The sequence below is a fragment of the Rhopilema esculentum genome, chromosome 4 (genome assembly GCF_057945365.1).
Source record: "Rhopilema esculentum isolate cy_ngs chromosome 4, ASM5794536v1, whole genome shotgun sequence".
NCBI classification, from domain to species: domain Eukaryota; kingdom Metazoa; phylum Cnidaria; class Scyphozoa; order Rhizostomeae; family Rhizostomatidae; genus Rhopilema; species Rhopilema esculentum.
Genome location: NC_142818.1, coordinates 11,727,923 through 11,744,079, shown reverse-complemented (window position 1 = coordinate 11,744,079; position 16,157 = coordinate 11,727,923). Strand labels below are relative to the sequence as shown.

Below are 16,157 nucleotides of genomic sequence, written 5' to 3'. Positions count from 1 at the left end.
ACATAACCTATTTTACAGGGCAGATAGAGATCCTAAATCAGACTCCAGTTTGCAAATACTTAATGCGATGGCAACTCCGACTCGACTGGACTTGCACTGAAGAACATACGCTTTTAACAACACGAGTGACGCAAGCAAAACCCTAAGGACAAAAATTAACGGCAAATGACTAATAACAACTAAAATAGCGATGGCACAATGAAAAACAAAATGGACTGACGCAAACATCGAAAGAAATTCTCATTAACAATAACGAACCACAAACACGATGCACGACAGACAACACTACAGTATAACCCCGTTAGGTCGGACTCTTAGGGGACCCAAAAAATCCGTCTGACTTAACTGGAGCCTGACCTATCCGAACTCTAATTATTTAGTCTGACTTATCGGGACTATTCAAAAAAAGGGAGAAAGGAAATAGAACGCAAAATATGTATAAACCTTTCTTTTAGTTCACATTAACAAAATTAGTTATTTTTTTGCTTTTTGCATTTCAAGTTTTCATACTCCACTATTCGTGAAGAGGGAATAGTCCATAAGTGTTTCAATTGCTCGAAAAACTTCCTGACTACTAGGCTTGATTGGTATGTCGTCACTCCTTTCTGTGATTTCAACATCATAATTCTCATTCTCATCTAGTTTGCAGCTTCCGCTTTGACGCCGTTTTTAAAAATGAGTTTAAATTTGAACACCAATACAATGCAGATTCAAACGGTCGAAGTTTTGACTTTCGAAATTCAAGAGAGTCTGACCCAAACGGTGCTTTGTACCTGAATGGGGCAGGAGAAAATAGTCCGACTTAACGAAAAATCCGACTTAAACGGTGTCCGACTTAAGCGGACCATTTCGGCTTGAAGTTTGTTATCACAGTCTGAAGTGAACGTGTTTTTCGGAGCAGCTTTTATCAAAGAGTTTCACGTTTGCCCTTAGGGACTAAGAACTACGGCTAAGCACGGTAAGAATATGGCAAAAAGTAAAAAGTTACCGATTAAAATCGATCTGGAGAAATACGGGAAAACTAGCAATGAGGATACAAATCTTGCGAAATCAAGAAGCCATCAATAAAAGGCATGACGGTATCGAGAACGACTTTGTTAATCTTCGGGACGAATTGGCAGGTATCCGAAGGAAAGAAGAGGAAAATTCTGTCGATATTGATGGATTGAAGGTTGCCATGGACTGGAAATTTAATTGTATAAAAAACATTCAATTTGAGCAGTTACGCCAGGAGCAATACAGAAGAAAATCTTCATTTATAGTTCACGGTGTAACTGAAGAAGAGCACGAGAGTCTGGAAGAAAAAACGATTCGTGTCTTGGAGAATGAGATTGGGGTACGCGTCGATAAAGAGGAAATCGACATTGTCCATCGGACGACGGTCTGATGGTAAGCCAAGGGCTATTTTGGTTGAATGTTTAACGCACAAAACTAAAGTACGAGTCCTGAAGGAAAAGAAAAAGGCGAAAAGTATTTCTCTTTCCGAAGGCCTCGCCGGTGATATGCACCAGGTGTTAAAGGATCTGATTTCGCGTAAGAGTGAACTTAGAAATGAGTCAATTTGGACCATAGATGGAAAAATTAAATATAAACGACTAAACACGGATAGAATTAATGTTATTAACAGTCACGACAATGTTGTTAAAGCTTTCAGTAGGCCAAGAAGTGGCTAGGATCTAGCCAAGATGGCTTTGTGCTTCCCGATCATAAATTTCGTTCGAAGCCTATTGCTAATTATTTAACGTCACTCAACGTTTATCCAGTATGTAAAATTTTTAACGCCCCGTTGACAAACCAAGATCTAAAATTTGCGTTTGGAAAATAAATGGCCTCAAACATGAAAAAATGGAAGTAGTACGTTCTAAGAGTAATAGCTTTTTGAACAAAATCTTTTCTGATAATCACATCAATTGTCTAACTGAAACTTGGCGCGACAAACACGATAGGGACGTATTTGACTTGGACAGTGACTTCCGTGAATTTCATCACCTTGGTGCATGTAATAGCCAACGTGGTAGATCCTCAGGAGGTATAAGCGTATTTGTACGATTTGAATTGATCAGGTACTTTCACATTTTAGAGTCAATTTTTTTCAGGACATGGTGCAAATTAGACAAGGCTTGTTGTGATTCCGACCAGGATATCATGCTATGTTTTTTTTATATACCTTCTGCGGACTCTAATTGATTTAAAACTGGGCGCTCCACAAATTTTGACTCTCTACAAGAGGAATGCGCCCGTTATAAAGAATTTGGCGCTTGCTTAGTAAGTTTGTTTAGTAGTTATAGGTGATATGAATGCACGAACAAGTAACGCTAAAGCCTGGTACTCACTAGACGATTATCACGATTATCACGATAACGATTAGGCTGTAATCGTCTTTATCCACAGTCAGTACATCAAATGTAATCGTGTTATGCCCTCTAAAGCCTGGTACTCACTGGACGATTATCACGATTATCACGATTACCACGATAACGATTATCACGATTAAATATTTCTTGACATGTACTCACTGACACGTTAATCGTAAACTCAAAATTGCTGTTCACAGGAATAAAAAAACTCCTTGCAATGATGAGCGTTGTATACATCTTAAGAAAACGTAGAAAGAGAAGAGAATAGAAAAAAGATCGAGAGAAAAAGAAGAGAAGGTTCTGAGTCAGAGATATTTTCAAAAACAAAACGTCTAGTGAATATCATGGATTGGTTCAAGAACTACGACTGAACGACCGCGAATTTCATTCACAGATATCAACGGATATCAAAAGAAAGGTTTGATCATTTGTACAGCCTCCTAGAAAAAACTATAGAGAAAAAATATACAAATTTTCGTAAATCGATTCCAGCCCGTCAACGGTTGGTTGTTACACTGAGATACCTGGCAACTGGTAGCTCCCAGCAAACGCTCAGTTACTCCTTTCGAGTTGGCTGTATAACAGTTAGCAACATAATTAAAAAGGTTTGTGAGGCAATTTATGATGTTCTTACTCCAATCTATCTTAAACAACCAACGTCTGCCGATGAATGGAAACGCATTAGTAATGATTTTGAATCCCTCTGGAACACGTCACACGTTATTGGAGTTATTGATGGAAAGCACATAGCCATAGACTGTCCAAAACGTACTGGGTCTCAATATTATAATTACAAGGGATTTTTCAGCATAGTTTTACTAGCTATCTGCGATGCAAGGTATACTTTTACAATGGTAGATGTAGGTCAGTATGGCAGCAACAACGACAGTGAAGTTTTGTTGAATTCAGAGATGGGACAGCGTTTTGAGGAGGATTCTTTGTAAATTCCCTCTGCTGAACAAGTACAAGGAGGCCAGTTAGAGAAAATACCGTACTATCTAACTGGAGACGACATCTTTCCTCTATAGTGTTGGTTGATGCGCCCATACCCTGGAAGACTTAGCGAGGAACAACGAATTTACAACTACAGATTGTCAAGAGCAAGCAGGGTGATAGAGAATACATTCGGAATATTAGTAGCACGTTTGATTTAGATTTTTTGCTGTAAAATAGCTTTCTGATATTGCGTATATTTAATATTTTTTTGTACTTTCGTAATTAAAAAATTGTATTATTTAAAATGAGTAGATATTAACGTTTGACAAGTTGTTGTAGCAGTAATTATATTGACTTTTATTGTTATTTTTCTGTTTTAATTAGGTTGAAGGTCATCTTGGCCTAGATACCTTTTTAATAAAAAAAAATATTGAAATAGGTAGGATGATCCGAGGAAGATAAGTTTTTAGTCCGACTTTAAGAAAAGTCCGACTTAAACTGTGTCCGACTTAACGGGGCTATGTTATACTGTAGTTGTATAACAATATGAAGAGGTAGCAACAAAGATTTCTATTAGAAAATAATAGGTAAGTACTCTGCAAAAACTTGAGAGTACTGAAAATATGACATCACAGGAAATTTTCAAATTTGACTATATAGCCGGAAAAGCATTTTGAAATGCCTCAAATGTGTAAAATGAGTTGAATACTGTGATATGACCACATAAGCACATAATTTGCTGTGATATGACCACATAAGCACATAATTTGCTGTGATATGACCACATAAGCACATATTTTGCTGTGATATGATCACATAAGCACATAATTTGCTGTGATATGACCACATAAGCACATAATTTGCTGTGATATGACCACATAAGCACATAATTTGCTGTGATATGACCACATAAGCACATAATTTGCTGTGATATGACCACATAAGCACATAATTTGCTGTGATATGACCACATAAGCACATAATTTGCTGTGATATGATCACATAAGCACATAATTTGCTGTGATATGACCACATAAGCACATAATTTGCTGTGATATGACCACATAAGCACATAATTTGCTGTGATATGACCACATAAGCACATAATTTGCTGTGATATGACCACATAAGCACATAATTTGCTGTGATATGACCACATAAGCACATATTTTGCTGTGATATGACCACATAAGCACATAATTTGCTGTGATATGACCACATAAGCACATATTTTGCTGTGATATGATCACATAAGCACATAATTTGCTGTGATATGACCACATAAGCACATAATTTGCTGTGATATGACCACATAAGCACATAATTTGCTGTGATATGACCACATAAGCACATATTTTGCTGTGATATGATCACATAAGCACATAATTTGCTGTGATATGACCACATAAGCACATAATTTGCTGTGATGTGACCACATAAGCACATAATTTGCTGTGATATGACCACATAAGCACATAATTTGCTGTGATATGACCACATAAGCACATAATTTGCTGTGATATGACCACATAAGCACATATTTTGCTGTGATATGACCACATAAGCACATAATTTGCTGTGATATGACCACATAAGCACATATTTTGCTGTGATATGATCACATAAGCACATAATTTGCTGTGATATGACCACATAAGCACATAATTTGCTGTGATATGACCACATAAGCACATAATTTGCTGTGATATGACCACATAAGCACATATTTTGCTGTGATATGACCACATAAGCACATAATTTGCTGTGATATGACCACATAAGCACATATTTTGCTGTGATATGATCACATAAGCACATAATTTGCTGTGATATGACCACATAAGCACATAATTTGCTGTGATATGACCACATAAGCACATAATTTGCTGTGATATGACCACATAAGCACATATTTTGCTGTGATATGATCACATAAGCACATAATTTGCTGTGATGTGACCACATAAGCACATAATTTGCTGTGATGTGACCACATAAGCACAAATTTGCTGTGATCTGACCACATAAGCACATAATTTGCTGTGATGTGACCACATAAGCACATAACTTGCTGTGATATGACCACATAAGCACATAATTTGCTGTGATATGACCACATAAGCACATAATTTGCTGTGATATGACCACATAATCACTTTCCCAACCAAACCACGGTCATTTTGTCTTGGTTCATAACTTTATGAGCCAGGCCAGAAAAGCAGTAATCTGTTGGAAACTTTTACATCTTTCATTGACCATATCTTGACAAAATTCGAACATGTCTAGCGAATTTCGCATGTTGAGAGGTATTTTTCATGCTATGGGGTCGAGATTAAAAAATTCTAAAATGGTTTTTGTTGAAGTTACTCTTTGTAAACTTACGTGCACAACCAGGTGACTGAGTCCAATTTCCGCCAGGACAGTAAAAGGTTGGTGACGTCACGGTGACGGTCTTATCTGCAATTGTGTAGTTCGTATTGCAAGAAATATTGCAGGATGTTAGGGGCGAATTGACATGACAAGACGCAACACCATTTTCCGGCTGAATATTGCATGTTCTGTTGTTCGGACAGCCACATCCTAAACAAAAGTTTAGACATTCAATGTTTACTTGTAAATATTTACAATGTTTACAGAAAAACTACAAAGCTTGGACAGACCTAAAGGAGAGCTGACACGCAAAAATAACTTTAGCTTATTCTATGCAAAATTTGTCGCTGATTTCAAATCTGGAAAAATTTATCTTCTTAATTTCGCCGTTTTTCTGATATTTGCACTTTTATCCGTCAATTACGTCACAGCCAGGACTCGGGAATTTCCCGAAGCGGAAACCAGATTATCGCCAGGAGTTGTTAAAATTCTCGGTTGACATCACAAGTGATATGTTAACAATGCCGTTGTAAAGGCTTTCACCGCAACGGTGAAAGTACAAATGAAGTCTCGTGTTTTATTGAATATAGTCCGCGATGAAAAGGCAAAAATTTGTCAGGCATTTCATTAATAAATATAAAGAAGCTAGAAAATCTTAGCTACATGTCTGCTAGGACGCTAATATCCACATAAAATTTATTTTTATGCCATGATATCTTCGAACCAGCAAGCTTTGAAACATTGAAAGAACCTCTAAGGTTATGAAAAAAGGAGGCGACTTTCTTTGAAAACTGATGATACCGTTTCTTCTAAGTTTTTACTTTTATAATTACAAATAAAATCGCAACATGGGGGAAGGGGGGAAGGGGGGGGGTGGGTGTTGAAGCAATAGCCAAAAGACAAACGAAATCTAGTGGAGACGGCGGTAAAAGCGATCCTGCAACCTGCTTTGGGTGCAGAAATATCAATGCAAGAAAAAACTTGGTTGACGGGAGCTGCGAGTGTGACTAAATAATAATTTCACTGAACTTGATTACTTTATTTTGACAGAGGTTGAGATACTAGGGATTCATCCACAAAACTTCATCCATCCCCCACCCAAGTCAAAATTGTTTGCAAAAGAAGATAATGCGCCAGTTGATATTCCTATAACAACTAAACAGCATTTTCTTCGACTAAGAAATCAAGTTCTTTGACTAAGAGCTAAGAGCCTATTTCGTAGATCCAGATTCTCTAACAGCCTTAAAGGTAATTCCCGAAACCCTTCACACCCGGTGAAAATGGCATATAATCCGCACAAGTACGACTTTCAACCGGCCTTTACGATTTAATATTTAATACAGTTAACGTGTTTGAAATATGGAAAAACAATCATAGAATGCTACATTGATAATGAATAACTTGCAGTTCCGTTTAGGGCATCATAGGCATTTCAGCGAATTAGGCCATACAGACGAAGCAGTTTGGACAAAGACGCCTCAATCTGAAATGAAATTCTAGTTTTACGATACCTGATCCCATTTAGATTGTAGCAATAGCAATGTTTTTAATCGAAACTCCATATCAGTTTGTACTTCCAGTCTGTTCTTTGTTCATAATATCGTCACTGTTGAGCCATGGGCGACTGTCTACCCAAGCGGCAGCGCTGATCGGTAGCAAAAACTCAGACTGCTGAAATTTTCCATTTGTTTAGAAATCAGTGTAATAAAACTCGGATTCAAAGTCCCAAACCATTGAGAAAGTCAATTATGTGTCAAAAATGCAAAATTAGCTCCTTTCACATGCACAAAATAATCAAATGTCCGCAGCATTTTCTTAAATGTTTCTATAGAAAAACACAATACGTGCTGAGAACATGTCACTTGTGACGTCAAAGATGAGCGCCCTCTCGTGACGATTTTCGCCTCGAATCTCATGTTGTCGGAACAATTGTCGTTTCTCAACTTATAACGCCTGTATTTCAAAAACGGTAACTGTGATTAAAAAAATTTTTTCGATCCCGGAATTTGCTTGTCACAAACTACCGTTTTAGCAAAACGTATTTTTGCGTGTCAGTTTAACGCTAAAGCATAGGTGAAGCTAGTAAATAATCCCTTGCTCTGTGATGAACATTGGAGCAAAGGTCTACAATCTTTTTTGTACTTCTTCGTCTACCTTTTAATTCTTCTATGTCACCCATATAAAGGAACAGTGCAATCAAACATAATCATCGAATTTTCTAAAGAAACTCAAAGCTAGATAACCTGTGAAGGTTCACAAATCTTTATCACATCCGTTAAACTATGTCACCACCCGACTGACATTATAGACCGAGTTTCGCATATCCATCTAGTAACCATTTATTACATCTAGCAACATAGTCCATTTATGATTTTTGATATCAAGATAGATATCTCATCTAAGACAATTGATGATACAAGAGGTCGACCGATTACACTTTTGATAAGTTGTTCATGATAACAACATGATTGTAGTTGAGATGTTCATTTTATGCATTTGATCTTGTTCCCGTCATTGCGAAATATGTTTGAAAATAACTTTTGTTTGGAAGAATCCAATGGAACGTTCAGCTAATCTTTACGGAATTGACATTATATAGTCAATTCACAATTTTGATTTTGGTCATTTATTGTTCGTTTGATCATTTAGTACTGGCTAATAATTTATCAGCTATTTTATGTCCAAATTTTGCAAAAAGGGCACTGAGAGGTTATAGAGGGCCCTGTGGTAAAAAGGGAAAATGCAGATCACCCGCGAGCGAAGCAAGCAGAAAATTTGGCAATTACGCCCCTTAGATTAGCTTAAAATTCCTTTTTAGTACGATTTCTTGGAGTAATTTCGACACGTTAAGCGGTTGAAAATTATCCGACGAAAGCCTGAGTTTTCCGACGACGTCGCTGATTGGGGGGGGGGCGAGCCCCCCAAACCCCCATATATTCCGTCACTGGAGAAAAATGCCAAGCTTCCAGGTGAATGGGGTTGGAGATACTGGCGACAGTTACGAATTTTTGTGGATGATTTCCAGAGGCAGCCAAGATTTATTAGGAGCTGATCCGCTGCAGGTTTAATAAGGGTAAAGGGGTGCAAAGGTTTATGCAAATGCGTGAAAGCGTCCCTGAAGTGTACAGTGTTGTGTAAATTTAGCGGGATTTTGAATGTTAAAATTTTACAATATCCTTACAATTCATACAATATCCTTTTAAGAATTCTCGAATTAAAAACAAAAAAATTATTACGACCAATTTTGCTTATTAAAAAAGCACTTCTGATTCATAAAAGTTTATAAATAAGAAGGTTTTTAGTTTATCGATAAAAAAAAGCGGTGTTCAAATTTTAGGGAGCTCCAGTTCTGATAAATTTCTGATAAATTTCTGATAAATTTCTGATAAATTTCTGATAAATTTCTGATAAATTTCTGATAAACTCCAGCATACGAAAATACAGGAAATAAAAAGTGTCTGTTCAGGCCTGCTAGTTAGAAATGTTTAACACGATTTCTCAAGAATTCTACAAATCTCAAACCAAGGGTCGTCAGCTACTCCTGGCTACCAGAGCACTGGAAGCAAACAAATTGGATATTTTCGCTGCATGATACAGTTGTTTCTTGTTTTGTTTTTGTTTTTGTTGTTAATTTTTTTAGCCAAAAAAGAGAAGTGAAACCATGGTTTTCACCCCCTTTTGAGAAATGTTTAAATCCGATAATATTTCACCATTCAACAATCCAGTTGTAGTGTTTTCAGCTTCAATTTTTATGATCTTTTTAATGATGTGTATGCAAAAAGGTATTTGACAAAAAATGTTTGGTGGATTCAAAGGCCAACATTTTTCTTTGTTGAAAAAACTTACTTTGTTCAAAATTTCATGATTTTTCCCCTAACAGCACAAGACTTTTGATATTTTGCACCAGCTCCCCTCACTTTGAATCCAATATGAAATGAATCCGATATGAAATGAATACGGTATAGTGTCAGAGCTTCCACACGATAGAAAATTCCCCTACAGTTTGGAAAAATTGAGCTGTGTAGGGATTGGGGAAGACCTCGCAGGAATAGGGGAAAATTTCGTAATATTTAGGGGAAATGAACTCATTCGATACTTTTGTTGCGATGAAATCAATACATCAAGTGTCATTGTTTGAGTACTTGCGCACAGACAGCAGCAGGAACCCTTGCAACACACACGCCCCAATTGAAGGAAGACTCAAGTCTTCAGGAAATTGATCGTCAGTGGCGAATGTTATTCATTGACGATGTTGTAAAGAATGGTGGCCTGAGGAAAAAACCTTAATGATTTTTGAAAGGCCGTGAAATAGATTCATAAATACGAAAATCTGGCACTTTTCAAGCAAAACATTGTGAATATAGCTTAATATTCCTATCATATTTTGTTAGATGTGATCTAAATGATTTGACCTGTGTTCAAAAACTGATCAAAAAATTGAAAAACCTGTGTATACCTCTCACAGTCACTTCCATGATACATAATGCTCGATTGCCATAAAGATCTGTAGCATTCATCGTCACTTGATTTCGAGAGTCAGACATGAATGTTGTTCCGTTTGGAGGGTTGAAGACGATACTTGCAATACGAGTATTATCTTTGGCATACCCACTTCCCCAATAGGCGATAACCGGCAAGTCGCTTGATATGATCACGTTTTTTGGACATTCAGTTACTGGTGCTTCTTTATCTATTGGAAAATGAATTATTGAAAAGTTACTTTCTGCATAATTCAACCTTTTTGATAGCTAATACTGTAAATCATCGAATAAGCGCTCCTCTCGAAAAAGCATCCCCTTGAATAAACGCCCACCCTATCAGGAAAATTATATCAAATAAGCGCCCCCCTTGAATAAGCGCCCCCTTGAATAAGCGCCCACCACCTCCACCTTAAGAAACGGGCTTTAATTGGAAATTTTAGCCAAACGAGTTTCTGAGACGTAAGTATTTGTCTTACAGAAACAAGGAAGGCAGTTAGCCAAAAAAGAGTAGAAATAAACAACAAATTTCTTTCTAGCTTTCATTCTTGTCAGTCTTTATTTTCATTTCTTCATAGCAAGGAAATGTTTTAACACACACTTTATTTCCACTATTATCTTTTTAATTTTCGAAATCCCTCATTTACATTTTTGCCTCTGCTTGAATTGCTTTGACGTCCACAAGCTTTTCGCAACAACATGAAAGGAAATTCGTAACCAAAGAATCACTTAAACCATCTGAAAAGATTGGCAGTTTACCTTCAACTGTTATTGTAAAAGTGCAATTGGCAGTATTTCCTTCTGCATCTTCCGCATGATAAGTGATTGAAGTAACTCCAGGTCCTAACTGGAGAGGGGGCATCGAAATTGGCGTTGCTGTCACATTCGGTGGTATTCCACTGTTGTCTGTTGCTGTTGGCACAGTCCAAGAATAGTACATGGTTGCTTCTCCTTTAGGTAAAGCCACGACGGTGCTGGGGGGGCATGTGTTTCCAAAGGAGGGAGGCTGAGATTCTAAACAAGAAGAATCAATATGCATTATAATATACTGCACGTCGTGATTGAAAACAAAAACTGTTGTTATTTAATAGTAGTTGCTCTTTGCAAAAAAGATTAATCAAATACGCTTTTTTTTGTAAAAAAATTTTTTAACAACACGAGCCTTGAAATTAGTGGAAAGTTAAAAACAAATTGAGAACAACCTGAGGCTGAGCTACTTTAAAAGTGTAACTTTGAACAATGTTTCTTCTCAAATACGACGAGCTTTTTGCCATATACCGTTGCCTTTTAGTAATGCCTTTTGTCTGCAAATATAGGATAGCCCATTCACTTTGTTGGCAAACGAGGCCTGAACACCTCCCTGGAGTGCAATACTGGCAATTGCACTGCTTCCGCCTTAATTTTAAACATTAAAAACAGCCAGCTTGAACTTCAATTTACCAGTTCTTACCATAGAAAAGTTTATAGCTGTAAAATCTGAAAAAGTTGTATGCACTGTCATTAAAAATCAGTACTCTACAAAGAAGTTTTATTGAATGTATTGGTATGTAGAGTAGTGTTTTAACAAAATAGTTTTGCTGGGAGTTTACCTTGGAACATTTTAGAGGCTGGCTCGCAAAGCCCCAGCCAATAGCTCTCTAAATTTGACTATTTAACGCTCGATGTTTAGCTGCCAACTCGAGCAACTATACGCAAAACATTCTAGATAGTCCACTCAACGTCAAATTTTGCAAATTTTGCAACGACAAATTAATCAAAATATATAATAAAATTTTCTGTCATAAAAAAAACAAAAACTCCAACTTTTTGCCCAATAAAAATTTTTTCTAAGCCATTACTTTGTTTGAATTTTGATTTCATGATTTTCTCTGCTTTCAGTGTCGATAGTGTTATAGAGGGTACCTAAATCCAGAATAGCTACGAATAGAGAATTTCAGTGTTATGCGTTTCTGCATGGGGCATCTAAAATCAAAACACCATCGAATTTCATCGCAAATGACTGTTTACTAACAAGAAATGATTGCAACAATCTGATATAGGTCAAACTTTTCCATGGAAGTAGCATTTTTGAATTTTTTATCATTTTTTGTAGTTTGTCTTATGCCCTGCAGAAACGCATAGAGAATTTCATTGTTATGCGTTTCTGCATGGGGCATCTAAAATCAAAACACCATCGAATTTCATCGCAAATGTCTGTTTACTAACAAGAAATGATTGCAACAATTTGATATAGGTCAAACTTTTCCATGCAAGTAGCATTTTTGAATTTTTTATCATTTTTTGTAGTTTGCCTTAGGCCCATGCAGAAACGCATATAGAATTTCAGTGTTATGCGTTTCTGGATGGGGCATCTAAAATCAAAACGACACTGAATTTCATCGCAAAAGCATGTTAACTAACAAGAAGTGATTGTGAGAATATGATCTAGGTCCAGCTTTTCCATGCAAGAAGCACTTCTTAATTTTTATCATTTTTTGTAGTTTGCCTTAGGCCCATGCAGAAACGCATAGAGAATTTCAGTGTCATGCGTTTCTGCATGGGGCATATAACGAGAGGAACGGATGTCTAAATGCAAAACACCATCGACGATCATCGTGAAAAAAATATTAATAACAGAGGTTGGATTAATTAGGCCGACTCGATTTAAGTTACGACACAAGTTGCCTTTAGTATTTGAAATTTTTAGTTTTCCTTCTATTTTAAATATATGTTTTCGCAATCCTCAGCTCGCATAAAAATTTAAATTTAGTAATTTTCACCAAAAAGCAATATTGGTATTTTTATGGAAATCCCTGCTCGACCATTTTGCTTCAACCGCTACATCCCAATTATCGGTACCCCTAAACCTATTGGCAGTATTAAAAATGTTTGGAGAATTTGTTTTTGCCAGGGATGGCGCTATCGAAAAAGTTTTAATGTATTGATGTTTATGCCTTTTATTATTGCTGACAAAAGATATGCCAGTTTTTTGAAAGGAAAAATATGAATAATCGCACAAATATAGAAAATCTTTTAGGGGCAAAGCAGCCTATCAATGCAGGCTTTTAATACATTTTGAATAGAGACTTATGAGAGGGTTAAGCAATGCAAATACCTTCTACGGAAAGAGCTTTTTGCAATTAAACATTTTAAAGTCTACGAAGCATCTCTTCCTGTTCTTTCTAAGGACACTTGCAAGACTTGATGGGGATAATGTCGATGGGGTATTAAAATAAGGGGCCCACGAGAATTGACCTTGGGAAAATTATAAAAACCATGCCCTTTCAAACACTAAACGTTGTATGTCTTGATGTTTCTTAACGGTTTAGACTCAAAGATTATTGATGTTTCTGCTGGTTTAAATTGTGCTTGAATTGGTAAAATTTTCTGTTCCCTTTTCGGTTTTTGATGATAATAAGATTCTGAAAGAGGAAAACTTGAATGACTTAAAAGTGCTTTTCATGAGGGTTTTCTGTTAAATTTACTATTAAAATTCATTAAGAGTTACAGAGAATTTCAGTTCAAATTAGTTACCATATTGTTAAGCCCCACTTGAGGCTTACCGCTGAATTATGTACATGATTTTAGCCAGTGATAAATCATGTATTAAAAAAAATCTGTTTTGATGATATTATTATTGGTTTAAAGTCGATGTAAACAGTAATTGTTCAATTCATAGCTTTGACAAATTTAACTTTCTTCAGGCAGCGCTACAAAAATTTCAAAAAGCAAATTTGCTTTAGCCCGTTACAGAAACATCTACGATTACAAGAACAGCCCTCCTCCCCGGGCCAAATCGAGTATTAGTGGGACTTGGAAAAGTAGTGCCCTCAAATTGATTAAAAAAGCTGCCACTGGGAGAGGCCTTTTTTCGATTTAGTACCAACAAGAAATCTTGAAACCTTCGCGGGAATATCATCAGGGACGGATTTCAGCGGCAATGATTGGGGGCGTTTGATTAGATTTTGGTGCCACACCTTTCAGGTAACTGGAAAAGGATGGAAAGGCCTATTTTAGAAATTAAACTTTTCGCTTCAAGGTGAAGAAGTTAAGAAGATAAAGTAAATTATTCCATTATTTTTTTGCTACTGACCATCAAAAATGTTTTTAACCGAATCAAAAAATTTACCAAAGGGCACAAAAATATTGGGGGGTGGCGCACCCCCTACAGCCCCCTCCTGGTAAATCTGTCCCTGAATATCATATTAACCAACGGAGTGACAATCATTGCCTGATTCTTTATTGATCTCTGAAGACGTAAGGGCTTTGAACTACTTACAATTTTTCTTCCATTGAACCCCACACCCTTTGTTGGCGACACCCTCGGTGATGAGAAGAAGCAATAAGGCATCAATCTGAATAAGAAATCGAGCTTTAAAAACATGTCCACCTGTTTTGTAAAACATCTAGTCATGTTTTTACTCGTATTTCAATTTTGATGGAGCCTGAGAAACTAAAATCGTTGATGTCCCAGATTGGCTATTGCCTGCTGATTTGGGTGTTTCGAGAAAGAAATTTGAACTATAAGATAAACTGAATTTAAGAGAAAGGCCTATAATAGTATATATTTATGATTCCATAAATATACTAAAATGCGCGCGGTACAATATGATGAATTTAATTAACGATCAATGTAAGTAAATTGTACCAGGAAAATTAATATTTAAAATAATTAACGACGTTTCGAGCATAGCCCGTTATCAAGTAAGATAGAAAAGCGATGATAGAACTAAAAAACGTTAAAGGAATATGGAATTCGACCAATAGAATAGGAAGACGGATGTAAGAGCATGGAAAAGAAATATATAGAAAAAGCTAGTAAAAATAAATATATATATACATATACGCAAATACAGAATTTATGCATATGTATATATATATATATATATATATATATATAAATTCCTGGTACAATTTACTTACATTGATCGTTATTTATAAATTTATGATGCTTTTAGCTTTGAAAAATTATTTCAACTGATAGCTCTTTGAGCGTTCATCAGTTGACCCTGAATTTGCTTTTGGTAGAGGTCTACAAATCAATATCACATCTATGTATGTTCTAGCTTCATAAAGCTAGCTTTGGTGGAAAAAATTCCTTACAATCTAACGTCTCTTGATGAACTACAATTGTCAACTTGCCTTGGAATCAATATCAAACGATCATTTTTATAGGAAAAAGTACGAGAAACACTATGACCAGAGTTGAAAAACTCAGACTCCCTTTAGATATTCAAAATATATATTTATAAAAGCTCATAAATGCAAAGCTTGCAACAGTAGATAAAGATATTTTATTCAAATTTTGGTTTGTTTATTGTAACAAGTATTTCACTAATTTATGTTTTTAATAGTAAATTTTATATTTTTTAGTAAGTGATTGGTAAGCATTTTCAGCCTTATTCATTTGCGAACCTTAAAATATTACTGAAAATAGAGCTGTGGAGGATGTAAATCAACTACTACTGGTTTACTTCTTATCAAAATGGTAGGAATTCTATACCATCTGTGATTTATTCTAAAATTTCCCACAATTTCTTTATCTGGTTCTTTAACCAAATAATAGTCATATACCAGGAACTAATTTTATATCGTTGGCTTTGAATTATGGGAATCCTTTTGGGGGAAGCTCTTTGTGTAATTCTGCATAATTTTATCCGTGTAACGCATGATATTATCACATATTCTTAGCTTTATGTTAGCTAGTTGCTGTTTTCTAACTTACAAGTCTAAATTTTTTATTAAGGTTTTGTGGCGATGGATCATTTCAGAAACCTTTATTAAAAGTTGTTACGAAACGCACATCCGTTGAAACACATTCGTGTCCTGTCTAACGCATATGCGCTTCACGCCATTCACAGCTAGGCCCTGCATGTCCGCCATTACACTGTAACACTTGAAACGCATATGCGTCTCGGCCCATGCAGAAACGCATGCCCATGCAGAAACGCATAGTACACCGGCGTAACATGCGTGTAAAAGTGTAACATTGTGAAACGCAATGTGTTTCAAATCACGTGATTTCATCGTAGTGCGA

General features: G+C 36.2%; 1 protein-coding gene across 1 annotated transcript in view; it reads right to left on the bottom strand.

Annotated features, from left to right (window-relative positions):
• LOC135690973 (uncharacterized) overlaps positions 1 to 16,157 on the bottom strand; it is a 68,627-nt gene that overhangs the window by 40,233 nt on the left and 12,237 nt on the right. Inside the window, exons 11-13 of the mRNA XM_089116006.1 lie at positions 10,901 to 11,155; positions 10,120 to 10,353; positions 5,676 to 5,873 (exon numbers count right to left, since the gene is read on the bottom strand). Coding sequence (XP_088972132.1) covers positions 5,676 to 5,873; positions 10,120 to 10,353; positions 10,901 to 11,155 — 687 coding nt within the window. The remainder of the gene's footprint in view (positions 1 to 5,675; positions 5,874 to 10,119; positions 10,354 to 10,900; positions 11,156 to 16,157) is intronic.